Source organism: Aplidium turbinatum, chromosome 8 (assembly GCF_918807975.1).
Source record: "Aplidium turbinatum chromosome 8, kaAplTurb1.1, whole genome shotgun sequence".
NCBI lineage: Eukaryota > Metazoa > Chordata > Ascidiacea > Aplousobranchia > Polyclinidae > Aplidium > Aplidium turbinatum.
Window position 1 is genome coordinate 25,808,887 of NC_137479.1, and position 16,855 is coordinate 25,825,741.

The 16,855-nt window shown below is 36.8% G+C and overlaps 1 protein-coding gene across 4 annotated transcripts in view; it reads right to left on the minus strand.

The window, feature by feature from the left end:
* Positions 1-10,597, minus strand: part of LOC145775163 (anoctamin-5-like) — a 30,031-nt gene extending 19,434 nt beyond the window's left edge. The window contains exons 1-7 of one of the 4 annotated variants that reach the window (XM_082586394.1): positions 10,067-10,597; positions 7,693-7,919; positions 7,311-7,400; positions 1,408-1,578; positions 894-1,124; positions 351-458; positions 90-194 (exon numbers count right to left, since the gene is read on the minus strand). In XM_082586394.1, coding sequence (XP_082442520.1) covers positions 90-194; positions 351-458; positions 894-1,124; positions 1,408-1,578; positions 7,311-7,400; positions 7,693-7,919; positions 10,067-10,448 — 1,314 coding nt within the window. In that variant the 5' untranslated portion in view covers positions 10,449-10,597. Of the gene's footprint in view, positions 1-89; positions 195-350; positions 459-893; positions 1,125-1,407; positions 1,579-1,803; positions 1,896-2,229; positions 2,450-7,310; positions 7,401-7,692; positions 7,920-8,603; positions 8,740-10,066 lie in introns of those variants that run through there. The other 3 variants (XM_082586395.1, XM_082586397.1, XM_082586396.1) reach the window with 3 other exon arrangements.
* Positions 10,598-16,855: the final 6,258 nt, after the last annotated feature.

Sequence of the window (16,855 nt, forward strand, 5' to 3'; positions counted from 1 at the left end):
ATGTAAATGACCATCACTGACACCATCAAAACCGAGTGCAGCATGGGACAAGTTTTAAAAGACGGAACAATTTTCATTGGAAAGGTTACCTCGTGCAAAGGATAAGCGGCGCAATACACATCGTTTAGAATAAGTTTCCCAATCCCAACGTCCACCTTTTTTCCGTACTTCGTCTCACTCAAGATGCGGTGAGCCTAGGGCGAGAAGGCGTGTATGAAGTGCATGCGTGTTGAGAGATAGAAAGTATTCACTATCTTATAAACTAAAGCAAAAAATTAACTAAAAATTCGATTTAAAATGTTAAATAAAAAATTTTTACAAAGCATTTATTTAGCTGTCAAATAGCTCACAATTCTTGATCGATCAGCGCTGCTGAAAAAGGTGTTTTGATCTTTAATATCAAAATATTCTTTTTTGTCTCGTGAAAATTCAGCCGTGTAGTAGTCAGATTCTCCAAACTGAAAACAAAATTGAAATAAACAATAAACTTGTGTTACAAAACGTTTTGAAAATATGTGTATGGTAAGCTAAAACAATGAAAACTATTAATACTACAAAAAGTGCTCAATGCTAAGCAAAAAAGCAAAGCAGAGCGAATTAAATCAAATATAGTTATTACTATCTGAATCCTTAACAGCCTGTTTCACCTATGTATCTATTTGAATAAGAACTTCTGATGATCCGTATAGGTGAAACAGGCTGTATGGTAGGCTATATATTTTTGGGCGCAACCATTCATGTATAAACTTTAAAACAGGATAAACGGTGTTCAACATAAAGTTATTGAAGCATTAAATCATGCCAATAAATCCTCGTACCCTGGCACCCTCAGTACCAACCAAGCTTGATGATGTTTCCACATACTCAAAACAAGACACCTTTTTAAATTCTACCTGTTCTTCGATAGATTTATTATGCAATTTGAATGGATGGACGGAACGGTGAAAACAATTCTTGGATGCCAAACAGCATTCGTGGGAAAAAATCGACGCTTTGCTAGGCTCATTTTTGTCTTCTTTCACTTCTTTTAGTGGCATTTTCATTTTCATTCTCTCAGCGTATTTGAGAGCAACTTCCCAAGGAACGTGAACTTTAATGAAGCAAGTCTTGTTGTTTTGAGAGTTCTGGAAAAAATGCAAAACTTAGAAACCTATCTTGACAAATTTCACGAAACGTCGAAGTACAGTAATTTGAAAATGATGAAATTTAAAACGTATTGTCGGCTATACCAGTTCTCCGGTAGCCGAAGTACCGTTTTAAAATAAAGTCTGTGGCATTGAAACAATTGCAGTTTGACATATCTTTCATAACCTAATATACATACCACTAGAACCTTCCACTTATAGGCTATAATAAAGACCAAAAATACTTTATGAATAACATTGTGCAATCTGTGAAATTCTTTACCTCCTTCGGCTCTCTTTCCAATTGTAACCCCACATCTTGAAGGTTGTGTTCAAATGTTTCTCTGTATTTGTTCTTCTTTGTTTCATCGTGTGACTTAATGTCTTCTTCATATGCCAGAACGTAATCAATTGGTGTTACGCCATCGTGAAAATGAAGGGACGACTTCACTCTCTGAAAACAACAAAGTCGTTTTATCTACAGGTACAAGACAAATGTTACACCGTAAGGCGTACATTAACATATTAAAATTGAGCCAGCTTTGTGCAAGATATAACAAGCTCAAACGTTCTAAAAAAAATTGTCTTAAGTGTAGAAAACTACAAGAAATGATTTTGCTACAGAACAAACACATAATTTATTGGAATTATTGTTACAAAATCACCGTTTTTATTTCACCTTACTGCTTGCACTCAATGGGTTAAGACACTCACAACAGCTGAAACAACTACCAGCACAACAGCACTCGAAAGAAGATCCCATCTTAGTGCTTTACATCTGTAAACTCACAATCAAACATTTATTTTCAAGTTTAATAACTATACACCTGAACAACTGGTACATGTTGCTGTTGCCTGCCTTATATTAACGAAAAAAATATGAAGCAAAACTAACATTTATAGCCTCCTTCCTTCGCTCACTACTATACTGCACAACAAATTATTGAGCATTGCTAAAGCAGAGGCATCCACTCTACCAAGAACACGTAGGCGGTGTTTTGTACGTTTCAAGCCTTTTAACTTCGACATATTGTTTTACAATCTATTCCACAGCATAGCCTACAAACCACTGTAGGCCTACTGTCAAAACTTGCTTTTTACTCACGCCATTTCCATTCATGCTCTATCTGTGCCAAGTCATTACGACACTGAGAATTGTCAGCTACTGTCTCTCCAATTAGCTTTCCGCAGAAAACAGGATATTTGCGATTAAGCTAAACTGCAAGTTTTCTTTTTGCTGCTACACTGACAGTGATACACGCTACTGTAGATTGTTAAAATATTCTTGTACTTTCAGTGCGCACTGCGCAACATAAAATACAGATTAGTAGCCTAACTATTCTAAGATTCTGGCTCTGGCTGTTTAAATTTTTTGCGGCAGACAATTTGCAATTGTGATGTCAAAAGCGGCCTCTACTTCTACAGAAGAAAGCTACCTATATTCACTGACCCAGGAGTTCTCAACCTTTTTACTGTCGTTACCGCAGAGGGAAGTCGTGATGAGTTCAATTACTCCCCTTTTCAATAAATGAAACATTAAAAGACAAATGACAGTTTAGTTCACATCGAAGTGCTCATTAAAAACACAACTAAAGGGAAAATTCATGCTGCTTTTTTTCTATCAACCAGTCAAATCATTGTCAATCCCAGGTTTGTTTCGATATTTCATTTTATAATATCATTGCAAAAATGCTAACCTAGCCTACTTCACAAAAAAAAGTTGAAAAAAATAAAAATAGCTTAAAGCCTTTCAGCAAAGAATGGGATATTCATGCTGAAGTCCACCTGATTTTCGACACAAACGAATATTCTAATCTAAGACTTCTGCATAATTTTTTTGGAATTTTTATCCCATCTTTGTAAACCAAACAATGACTTTCTGTGTGTAGCCTACTGTCAAGCAAAAACGATTGTTTGCTTTTGGTGTAAATTCGCTAGAATAGTCAGTGGTTTACGTTGGGACCATGGCTGCGCCTGGTGTAGCCTATGTAGCTCGTTGTATGGTTGAGTAGTTGGAACTTCGCAACGACATTTCAAAATTTAATGAATTTTGTTTTTATTTTAAAACAATGAAAACTATTAATACTACAAAAAGTGCTCAATGCTAAGTGTCACAAATTCAATTGTTCAGCTGCTTGTGCGTTCAGTCTAGCCCAGTTATGGTGACCTATCATGGTCCTTTTTACTTTATTATGTTATTGTGTGATTTTATTTTGGCAACTCTGGTCAAAGTTCATTTTCAGCTGAGGCATGGCTTATTGCTAGACAAAGGAAAGCTTACTTTATCTGTTTTTGATCTTTATGTATCATAGTTGAGTAAAAAGGTCAATTATTCTGTTATAGTTGAGTAAAAGTATCGTTTATCCTGTGTCGTCTGTAATAACTAGATAGTTATTACTTTACCTTAATTAAGTATTCACCTGACCAGTTAGCCCAGCTCTGCAGTTATAATGAGACTGTAAGTAACTACTAATTTTTATCCATTTACTTGGTTAACTAAGAGAACTGGGGTGTGTTATGTATTTTTAACCGCCTTCTTTTTGTTTTTCATGCTCGCATTCTATTTGAATAAGACTTAATTGATGTTGTAAACTGTATTTAATAAAGTGACTAAGGCTACACAAAAAGTGCTTTTCTGCATATCAGTCCGCGCGCGTTTGTAAATCAGACAAACCGTGACACTAAGCGTGGCTCTTTGTAATTCTGAGGGTTTTTTTGCATATTGGATTACGGTTATAATATTTAATATCTTTTCAGGAATTACAGATTTAAAGTTTTTTTGCAGATTAAATTACAGTTACAATATTTAATATCTTTTCAGGTATTATTGATGTTTTTTAGACCCTTCTGATGATCCCTTTGAGGTGAAACACGCTGTTAAGAATTCAGATAGTAATAACTATATTTTGATTGTTTTTATTTTATATTCGTAAAAGGAAGTTTTTTTTTTAGATCTTAGGTTGTTCGAAAGCGAAACGAACATCTTGGATGTGTTTGAGATGTTCGAAAGCGAAATTTGATTCGGTCGAAACGACATCTTGGATGTGTTAGAGATGCTACTTTTTTTCTAACATTGTGACTTTATGATGATTTAACTTGGAAAATAAAACATAGTAACTTTAGCGGGTTTAGCATACTTTATTTCACACAAAATATAACATAATGAAATAAAATAAACTCAAACGTTTTCGACACGTACGTGTGTCCTCATCAGGAATTAAATCTGCAATACATAAAATGAAAAATCGTAAAATAAATTTGACTATGCACTGTAACTGTAACGACACTCTGGACTGAAAGCACAAACTGAACAAATGATACGAGAATGATTGCGAGTAAATTATGCAGTGGGAAACAGATCACGTGAGGTGTAGACTACAGGCATTGGACAAAACTAGGGTTGAACGGATAGTTGTAAAAGCTTGATATCCGGATAACGGATATATACGGATATTTGACAATTTTATTATTCGGTTAACTGGATATTGGAAGGAACACTGAAACCTACCCTGTCGCAGCATATCTAGTCTTTTAACCACTAAAATACACATATGTTATCTTACAAGCAACTCAGTTACAAGTTAATGGTTCAACTCTGTTTCATTTTTACACAATAAAACGAAAACTATCGAATGCTTATGTTTTCTGTAATGCATTTCGAAAAGCACAACGCATCAATAGTTGAATCGTTTAGACGAGACCGGAGTTTTGTAGCAAAAAGCCCGCATGCACTGAATGCTTTTTCTGCTTCTACAGAAGTGGGCTGAATGGTAAGCAGCGCTTCATAAAGAATTTGAAGATTGGCCGGCCGTTTCGCTGTTGCTTCATAATTCACATTCTTTTCGGATTGTCCTTCTGCTAAGTTCTATGGTATTGGATTTGGAAGGTGGAGTTGCAGTAGCAGCAACAGATGCTGACATGATGGCTTGCTCTAGTTGTTCCTTCAAAGATGTAGGCTCTCTTTCTACCCTTGCAAAAGTAGTTGATACCAAGTTGCTTTCATCTTCTACTCTAGGTTCAGGATCTCTTGCAACCTCTCCAAGTAACCTTTGAAATAGGGTTGCTGCGAGAGCGTATACCTTGCTTCTTTTTTCCGAATTCACCAAACGTGTCAAGTTTATCATCCATCAGAAATCTGGGATCATGCAGGATTTCAAAATTGCAAAAGAGGCGTAAAACACTCAACACACAGTAATACTTTTACTTTTTTATTACACGGTTAACCGACATAAAACTATCCGGATATCAGATAGGTGAAAATGTCTTGGTTAACCGGTTAACCGGTTAACCGATATCCGGATATTTCAACCCTAGACAAAACAATTAGAACACACACAAAAGGAACGATGAGCCACAGGCGAATAACTGCCGGTTGAGAGATGGATTGTTACGTTTGATTCTTAAGGCTTCCATGATCTTAGTCTGAAAATCAGATCTGCCTCGAGAGATGATTTTAAATTGGTCGATCGAGACATTGTCAGTGCACGTTTCACAAGAGGCGATGTGCTCTTTAATTGCACTTTTAGTTGTTAGGTTTGGGTTTAAGTGCTCCCCGGCCCTTGTCAACAAATGTCTGGTTGACATACCAATGTATGTGTGAAATAAAGTATGCTAAACCCGCTAAAGTTACTATGTTTTATTTCTCTATGGTTCAACAAAGCAAACTCTCTACCAAAGCTTTAACTTGGAAAAGTTGAAGAAAAATTCCTGGTTTTCTGACTCTGATGTGAAACAACCGAAACTATTTTAAGCTAGTTTTAAACTTGATTACAGATGAGGATAGAGTATTACAAGAAGATCACTCATAGGTAAACGCTTATGGCAGGCATAAACCAACACGTCAACAGTTTTCCATTCAATTTACGTTTTGACACTTATAGCCTATAAATTCGCTATATCTGAACTAAAATAAATTGTTCACAAAATTTGTGTTGTAGATTGGACGCTTGTAACCTGTTTGTTTTACTGCTTCCACAGGCCACAAAAATGTAACTCATTTATAATGCATAGGCTGTCCATTGCCTCATGCTTGTTTTTCCAAGTCCGTTAGTGATCAATACCAGAGCTCAGCCCCATATTATTGTGCATCAAATACCTGGATAGACAAATCTACGCCACTATCATCACTCATCAGTCATCACTATAAACTGTGTCTAAGGCTGCTTTCATTTTTTCAGAATCTTGAAATGATGGTGTCATAATATTGTACTACAAAACGTTAGAAAAACATTACCATCACTACACATTTCATAAAATTATTGTGCAATATGTAGCAGACATTCTATTCAAGACAATGCACAACAACCTATCTCCCATCATAAGTAAGTTATTTATATGAAAGTAGTTTTTCAAATGTATGTTTTGCAAATTCCAGGTATTAAAAAAACATGCTCACTCAGACCAAATGGAACTATACCAACCAAGAGACTAGCAAACGAAAAGATTTCTCTGAACAGAGTTTGAGTCAACTTTAGGCCTACTACAGAGTGAGGTTACGTGACTTGACTGACTACAAGATAATCTTGGATTGTCACATTTTTTCAATCTTGGTTGATGTATGAATCGAGTAATTCCAAGATCGAGCAACATGTCCACATTTCAAATAAATAAGTGATTTTGGACACCAAGTCCCAATGCAGCGTTTTGCTTTAACTAACATTGCCAATGCTTGGAATTCGCAGTTGGGAAAGCTGAACTGGTAGAAAAGTGGGCGTGAGATTAGCTGTTATAAACATGTGTAGCCTAGTTAAGACAACCATCACTTCTAGTGTTGAACATCCCAAGGCTCAAAGAGTTATGGAATCTATCATCAGCTAATATTACACTTCAGGCATGGGTTAATGCGCCCAGGTGTGGAAATGGATAGCCTACAATACTGAAGAAAATACAAAAAAATTAAAAGTCTACAAAGACGAAATGTGAAGTGGATATAAGCGTTGATATAAGGCACTAGGGAGCCTTGAACATCCACATTGAAAGAAAGAGTTATGGAAGGGTTGACGAGAGTGAAGAAAAGAGATGATTAGAAGATGATTCGCGAAGTCATCTCGAGTTGACCAGAACAGCGGGATTGATTGATATCCTTCTTTTTCCTTGTAAATCATATAGAACAAACTTTGCCAAAGTAATCGAATAAGCCTATCGCCAACAACAATTGAAATCATTCCAAACAATCTTCCTTGTTACCTTCTTTTCCTGCCACATTTTTTGTTTCTTTTGCTTCTTTTTGTTGGAAGTAAACGGAGTTTCCTTCACAAACGCTCCATTGGTGACACCCTGAGTGCAAAATGAAGTGTTTGTTCATTAACAAGCGATATTCTCACAAATTAGTAAAAAAAAATACTTATTACCATTTCGTGTAGGTTGTGATGAACTGCATAATATTTTATGGGCGACGTAACGTAAGTTTGATGAAATACGGTAATTAAAGTTTTACTGCTGTCATAGCGCAAACAAACGTTGTAATTTTCTCACTTTATGCATTCTTTAGATTTGAGAATCTACTTTGAGACGATTGTCACGAGTGGTGAAACTACATGAGTGAAAAAAAATCGTTTTTAAAACCTACTTTTTCGTCATTGTGAGGTAATTCTGTGGGATAAGTCGGTTCCGGCCCAGTAGTTTTATTAACACCAGGGACAGCAGAGCCAGCCGCAGCTAAAGTTGGTCCAAATGCAACGTTATTTATTCCCTGAATTGGCGGAAGCCTTGATGGAGCTGGTTGAATGTAATCAGGTACGTGCAATGCGTGCTGAAGATTTCTATCTTTTCTAACCACATTTTCTGGATCATTTGCTGTAAAATAAACGATCAATTACAATCTTTATGCAACAAATCTAACTAGCCTATACGCTTGGAAAAAGCGTTTATCGGTAATTTCAGTAACCACCTTGTGCAAGCTCAAAGATGAATTAGCCTACACTATTTGACAATCTTAACCTGCTTATTCGTGAAATATTTTCTAAAGTTTAGGCGTACAGTTTTTTGAAAAATATATGTGGAACATTCGATGTAATCAAGTAATCCTCAACTTCCAGGTAGGCTACTCACTCAAGTAGTTTACTGTAGCGGATAGTTAAGTAGGCTAAAACGCAACAGAATAAACAGCAAGAAAAATAAAATGATATTTATCACAAAATGCCACGCGCATCACTTTTCAGCACAGCATAAAATAGATTCTAGCACCTCGGGCGAGCCTCCAGTTCAATAAAGCTATAAATAATCTACTGAAGCACCGACAAGATATTGTATTGCTAGGAGAAAGGTTTTTCTTCCAAGATATTACTATCGACTAGTTAATTGCAAATATGTTGACACAAAAAAGCTCTTTATATCTTCTACTGTTTGGGTGATGAAGTTAAATTAGCATCCTTTTGATTTCCGGACATTTTCATATGAAAACCTTCAGTGAAAGCAAAGCTATCGTACCAAAGCGAATTGCTATCGACGTTCACAATCTGCTTACAGTTCACAACTGACCTATCACTTGAAGCTCTGTCATATTGCAATATGCTTTGCTTCGTCCATCAGTTTATTTTGTTAAACCTAAGTAGCTATCATACAGGCGATGAATTAAACACTTTAAAGTCTCTTAACTTTTAGCCGCAGGTGAGTGTTACCTACTTGGTGAATAGGAATACAAACGATCTCTAGAAAACACAGCAAAGGCGATTGACTTGAATTCGGCTAACTGAATATATATCCAGTAAGCAAATCACCTCCTTAACAACGATTCAACGTCTGTCGATGTTGAATCAATGTGAAAAGAACGGCGATGACATACTATCTCGCCACCACTCTAACAAAAGTTCTGGGAGATGAAAACAAAGAGAAAAGCTATTAAATCAACAACGCAATGTTTCAACGGTTTTCATTTTATCAGACTGCACAAACCGTTTCAATAGGAACATGTTTCCAATGGGGCCTAGCCGACTCACCATCTTGTGCATGTGGCTCAGATTTTTAGACTGCATGCGACATTCTCTACCAATGTCCTGTGTACGTCTACCCATTACCGACCCAACCCAAGGATAGACATGTAATTGTAGACCTAACAACGCTCGATGAACACACAATCCATTGGCTGCTGCGCCTGGATATAATAACAACGTGACCTGCGGCGGCTTTAAACGCAAGAAGAAAACTGCACTAAGTTGCTTTTGAAATGTCTTTGGCTAACTCCACAGCGCATGCAAGCGGCTGAGCATTCGTAGCATAAAGTTTTAGATGGTTCTGAACTTCCAAAGTCTGCTTTAAACGATGTTTGTTGTTTGTTTGTTTGTTTATCTTTATCCTGCATTGCGGGAAAGCGGACTTGAGCGCTATGCATCGGTGTACGCTTTCCGACATACACCTGACCCACGCTGCAGCCGACGGCAATGTCTGTTTCCGGTTGTCTACTCTACGTATGATTTAAATTTGGTACTACCCATTACTCGAAATCGATCACTAGGTAGAGGCAATTATCGTTAAGTTTCTTGCCCAGAGAAACAACAGCAAGTACGGGTGGCTGGAGTCGAACACGCAGGCTCTCGACTGCGAGCCCAACGCGCTAACCAAACGAAACGCTACACCAGACTAAAAAAACTAGTACGAGTCTAAAAACATTATGTTAATTTATTGTGTTAGTGTTTGTTGGTTTAGCGTAGGTTTAAGGGCAAGTGATCCTTTTAAGTCCTTGATTACTACAAGAAGCTTCCTCAATTCAATGATAATTATATTTTTGCAAACGAATACGCAAGAGGATCAGAAACAAATGAGTGTTAACCCAACGTCTAACCAATAGGTGACCAAGACCCAGCCTTTTTCGACGTTAGACGACAACAACCCAACTTAGCTATTAAAAGTCTAATTATTTTTCCTATGAAAATGATTGCGTTGTCAGAAGGCCTATTCTTTTCAAGTAAAGGTGAAAAAAAGGTACTTTTGCTTTGTCTACTTACACTTTTGGTCTTTCACCAATAATTGTTGGTTTTGTGTGTAAGGTGCAGGCGCTTTATTCTTCTTGCGTTTCCTTTTTGTGTTGGCAAGAGCGATTGTATTTGGCTCTACTTCTGGAATTGGAAGATTTGTACTCCCAGTCGCTGTTACCCCTGGCGGATATGTTCCAACAAATGATTCTGAATTTTCATAATCGTTTTCATTGGAGAAGAATTTCTCAACAGCGCTTTGTGAAGACTTTTTTACCTCTTCACCTACATTATTATTATCTTTTGTTTCTTTCTGATTTGAGCTAATGAAGCCCGGAATCGAGTCTTCATTGTTTTGCAGAGCCGTGTCACTGTTGTCAGAATCGAACCTTTCTTTTTCATAGACAGAATCCATTGTATCTTTTGACGACAATGTGTTTAGCTTACTGGTGGTTTAGTTGTTGGGTTGTTTTCATTTAAGCTAATTAACCTGCACTCAGGTAGGCCTACAGGTGCAGCACGCAGGGTAAGCCCACTACAATTCCATGAATTGGACACAAGCTCTTAAATAACTGTGAAAAGAGTAACTTTATAGTTAAAAAAATCATAATCCTGTTCTAATGGTTATGCAAACCCAGGGATATCTATAACTACGGGATTGGAAACTATGTGGAACTCAAAACCATTTTATACACCAGTAGGGTCACTTTTCTTTGGGCGCTGCCTTGATAAATAATCAAATAAATTGACCTCAAAGGGCAGCAAGTAGTAGGCTAAACGAACAACCAAAAGTGTAACAATCAATTCACCTCTAAATTGTAAGGTCTATGCTTGCCTGGTTTGTTTATTTGTTTGTATTCCATTAGTGCAGTCATGTTGTATTTTGTTTGCTGTTTAAAAAATTTCCAGAATGAGTATTGATTTAAGTTCTGATGACATCGTAAACGGATTGGTTTCATACTGGATTGGTCTGCGAACAGGTTGATGATAGAACAGCATATTTCACTGATTGCTAAACACTCCTCATTCACTTCTGATCCGATTTGCAGTACGCAAAATGCTAAAGAACAACAGTAGGCGGTTTTTAGACTCGTTGCATTCATTCATTTTTTGGATTCATTGTTTTTTTTCTAGCAGCGTAAATGTACTTTCATAATCAATTAAGTTTTAATGTGAGTGCACATTTTGTATTATTATTGTAAAATCGAATTTTGTACATCTTTTAGTGGGTAATTTATTTTGTTAATCTTTCTGTAGTCGTAGTAATGTAATGACCCTACTGATGTATAGCACTGGATAGAGTTTCCAATCCCGTAGTTATAGATATCCCTGTGCAAACCTTATAAGATTTTTCCTAACGTGTAGGGACATTGCAGAGTATAAAATAATTCGTGAGCATTTTCTGAAAAAGCTGTTTATGCTAATACAATAGTAGGTAGCCTAATAGAAAAACAAGCTAGGCTACATTCATAACATTTTTGAGAATATATGCTACCATGGCCACCTAAAGATATGGCCTGATTTGTCACATTTTGCAGAAATTTCTAGGTTTTTCTAACTTTGGGCAAACGTTTAAATAAATTTTTCTAAAAATTAGTTTTTTAAGCTTACTTCATTCTTTTCCCCAGATGACACAATAGGTTTTAACATCCTCACGTGTTGAAAAACAAAGAAAATTTGATTTCGAAGATTTTAGTCAGACTGTTAATTTTCAATAACAGTCTGATTTTGCGTTTTTCAACTTACTTTTCTCATTTGTTACTGCTTCCCCAAGGCAACAAAAAAGTTTTATGTCATTAGGAAACCGCAAAAAGTAAAAGCATCTCAGAAAATGTCAGTCAAACACTAGCAGTAGCTGTAATCAAAATCTGCAAAATGTGACAAATCAGGCCGCATCTCCAGGTGGTCATGATGCTACGCCGACGAACTTGAAAAGTTCTACAGAAGATTATGCTACTCCCTATTCGACAAATCTTGATGACCTGTTTAAATACAATAGGTTGCTTTTTTTGGCCTCCATGCACGGCGTTTAATATGGATTATATGATGCACGAATTAAACGCAGTAGGCTATGAAGGTTCAGACATCCCAACAAATGAGTCATGTTGATTTGCCTTTAAATTGTCACTTGAATCTTGCTGACGTTGGTTTAACAATTGCAGTAACTGGGCTAAGTTCTGTAAAACATAACATGAAATGCATATTCTATGAAACATAAAATTCTGTGAAACTTTGTAGTCAATCGGAAATTATCTCCCTCCTTTAAAACGAGCTTTCACATTGTAGCCTACAAAACCCAGAAGACAAGTCGCTTACTTCACCAGTCAACTGTATGTGAAAAATTCCTACTTTGCCTGAAGCTACCCTTACACGACTCATTTTTTGTTTCAGTCTTTATTCGAGTTCTTTTTATTGTTGGGTAAGCGATGATAACTTAGCTCATGAAAACAAAAAAACATTTCGGTATTTCCATCTTACGAATGATTTGACATCGACAAGCTGTACCTGCAGGTTATTCTCTATAGTTCTCTGTAGGCTACCGTAGCAAGTAGCAATACACCTGCGAACTCATCGTAGCCTAGTGTATTGTCCATTTGTAAGTAATTTGGGATAGTTTTAACAATAAAAAGCTATACAACTATTAAATCTTTTTTGTTATGACAAATAGTATAGTTTGATATTGTTGACAAGTAAAACCACAAACAGCAAAATTAGGCGAACGGAGAAGCCAAACCTGACTTATACGAACACAAGAACTGCTGTTATTATGGTGTATTGTGTCGTCACAATTGTTCTTTTCTTTTTGTCAATCTTCCATTATTGTTAAGGTATCAATGGAAAATGGCGCGCTTTGAAACCTCTGTAGCTTGGTTGATCATTTGGTATTGTTGTTATCACCGTGCCAACACTCTCTTGTTATGTGATGTATCAAAACGAATACCATTTGTCATGCAGAATACGATACTGTGTAGCCTGCAAGGGTTCCAAATAGAAAAAAAGATATTTAGCCTGTAGGCTATGCATTTGATTTTGTTATTATAACGTTTATGCTCAATAAAAGTCGATGTAAACTAACAATTGAATACGAGATAGACTGCTATTAAAGATAAAAAAAAAAAAACTGGAGTCATTGTGGCATAATTAAATATTAACTTTCACTGACGGAGTGGTGAAGGTGTCTGATGGACGCTATGAAGGTTCCTAGTTCGACGCCAAGAGCTCAAGTTGAAAAAATAAAAGCACGATTTCAATGAAAGACAGGGCCTCACAAACAAGTGGAACACCAAAAAGCGTGTAACGTTTCTTCGTTTTCGGGCCCCTTAGAAAAAAAATCTGAGCTCCTAAAATGATTCCGGGCTCGGACCCAAAATTAAACACTCCATGAACCTTCCTGCAAACGCTACTGTACCTGTAGACTACCTTAGCATAAGGCATAGAGCGTACTTTTATTCGTAGGCTATTTTATCACAACCAAACAAATTAGTGCACACGAACGGTAGTAACCACAAACCAGGGCACTGAACTTGAACAGTTTTAATCTCAGGACTGCTGCACTGGTGAAAAAACATCACTCAGCTCCACCAAATCAGATAGACTAAAAACTTTTGAAAGACTACGGTGTTTTGAAACTATTTTTCACAAAATATGTTAAAGTGAAACCTGGGAGTCAAAGCTTAGCTGAAGCTTGTCTTAGAAAGAAAATAAATTGAATTGTAAATGCTCATTCGGGTGTTGGTGATTTCAAGTTGTATTCAGTCATCTCAATTCAATTTTATTTCGTCAGTTGTATCATGTCCAATTTGTCCATGCTCGCGTTATAGGCTACATTCTATAGAAATCCAATATCATGCCAAACACGTTTTCCTTCCTAACAGGTGAACTATTTTAACCCATATATCCTTTCATAAAGATTTTGTATTTTTCCATCTCAGCTGTTCTAAATAGAACAAAGGTAACAGGAAATAAAACTGTTCACACTCGCCCTTTGACGGGAAGAGACGAACAGACACGAGAGAGAATAAAAAAACTAGAACGTAGGCTATATAGGCCTACAATTTGGATAACAGTTAAAATGTGATAATTCGTAACCTCTTATTGTTTCGTCATTCTATAATGCTTAAATTCGTTTTTGTTATAGAACTAGGCTACAATATTAGCCTATTCGAACACCTTCTGATAACTAAAAATTATAATTCGAGTGACAATTGTGTGGAATTAGTTTAATGGAGTTAGATAGGCAAATTAGTTAGAATATCCATCAGGCAGACAGAATTTCATTAAGACAGCCAATTAACATTAAAATCTCAATAAAACCACCCTTTTATGTATAGACCTAGGCTAATATATATTACCACAATTTTTATGTTCGTTCATTTCTATGAATTTATTCAAACTCACGAAAATAAAAGAGTTGAGACTCATGAGCCACCTCTGCTTCATTGAAGCAAAGTTACTTTTAGCAGTAGTTTTGCTGTTTTATCAGTGCCACCAATCGCACCAATCTAAACTCAACACAAACACTAGAAACCCTGCAAGTTTGAATGTTCGCTCAATGTGGTTTGTAGCCAGGGGCGCCGGAAGCGGGGGGGGGGGGGGGGCGGATGCTCCCCCTGCCCTCAATTTTTCTGTAGATGGAGGGGGCAATGGTGCCCTTCTAAGGTAATGTAAACTACTGCACATTTTGCAATATAACAATTTCTGCTATTCGCTTTTAGCCTAATTATAATCTTTTTGAACCAACAATTTGCGTGTACTGCAATGATAACAAAAGTGAACAGGTTCAAAAATTCAATTATTTGGGCTCAATACTGATTTCAAGCACCCGATGTGAAGAAAAAATTAGACGACGCATTGCATTATCAAACTCAAGTTTCAACACCATGGCAAAAAGCTAGATCGAAGACTCTCCAAAACCTTAAAAATTTGTTTGTTGTTTGGTCAATTTTGATGTAGGCTACGGATGTGAAACCTGGACGCTAACGGCAAAAACCGGAAAAAAAACTTGAAGCTGCAGAAATGTGGTTTTACCGAAGAATTCTTAAAATTCCATGGACAGCTTTTCGAACCAACAGAGCAGTTCTCCAACAGGTGGGCCAGGAGCAGCTGATAATTGAAATCTTTAGAAATGTGGCAGCTGAAGTTCTTGGGTCTCATCACAAGGAAAGGCGAACTTGAAGATTTATCTTTAAGTGGAAAAATACTAGAAAAACGGTCAAGAGGAGCTCAAAGATTCACATTTTTGCACAATTTTCAACCACAATTCAAACCCAAAAATTCCCAAACAAGGGATCCCTGCAAAAACCCTGCTAAAATTTGGCAAGACGCACGATAGATCGATCAAACTGGAGCATCATTGTACATCGAAGGCTGTATCAGCCATGATACCTACAGAGGAAATGATAATAATTTTTCATTTTTGCCTCAAAATAATATTTACGACACAAAATCTGTATCACAGTAGGTTACATCATTATAACATAGCATAATGCCCTTTATCGTGCCATTGTTCTGTGTATACCGGACACTTGTATCATTACTCATAATAATGATCTGATAGATGAGCATTATCGCTATATCATCTTAAAACTTAAAAAAAATGGCCTTTCAGCAACAAAAGTGCCCTTTTTTCATAACCTGCCCCCCTCCCCAGTCAAAAATCGTTCCGGCGCCCCTGTTTGTAGCGGTTGGTAAAGCTATCTGACTCATTGTACGACTCCAGCAACGGCCTAACCCACTACCTCTTAGACCAGTGCTTCCCAACCTTTTTCAGTTTGCGACCCACTATTAATGCAAGTTTTATTGTGCCACCCACAATGAGATATGACATCTTCATTATGGCAGGGATCTTTACTATTGGCGTACGTGCTGAAATAGTTAATGCGACACAACACATCTAATTGTTACATATTTGTTGCATTGTTGCATAATTGTCACGTAGCCTAATGATAATGCAATAATTTCCCGATCTAATAGAAAACAGGGTGCACAATTCATGAAAATGGAAAGTCAACAAATGAAGTGAAGATAAGAGTAGCGATGGCGAAGGCGCAGTAGCCTACTGTTCAAGACTAAACTGCGGCTGGTGAGATCCATAGTAATGTCGGTATTTTTTTAGAAAATTTTAACATTCAGTAACATTTAGAAATGCTTCGCGACCCACCTGAAATAGCTTCGCAACCCAACAATTGATCGCGACCCACCGGTTGGGAAGCACTGTCTTAGACCGAAAGATTAGGGCACGTTTCTGGGAAAGTATTTCTTCTTTGTGGGAGACGATCAGGATATAATACCATGCTAAGTTGTAAACCACAAGACATTTCTTTGCTTGAAAAAACTTGTTGCAATAATGATGATATTTGAAATATAACACAGACAATAAGAGGCGTTTGCTCACCAAACCAATCGGAACCGAACTGCATAAAAAAGATGATTTTTAAGCACAACATAACAGTTCGAGACGCACGTCTTCTCGGTAGCTTGCTTCTCACTGAATAATCTTGACAGAACAAAACAAGCGTGCACCCAACAGTACACTTTCAGCAAAACAATGCACTGAGATGTATAGCCAACTGCGACTACAATACAAAACTTTCCCCCAAATATAAAGAGTTTGATATAGGGGAAGGTCGGGGCCTATGATCCCCCTTTTTGATTTAGTCCCATAACTTTTTTATTTCTAAATATTTTCACCTCATATTTCATGCTAGCATAATTTGTAATATAACCTGTTGAATCACCAAAGAGAAAATTCGTATCTTGGAAGATTTTTAATGTAGAGCAAAAAATGTAAATTTGTTGAAGTGGCTCATAGGATTCAACGCG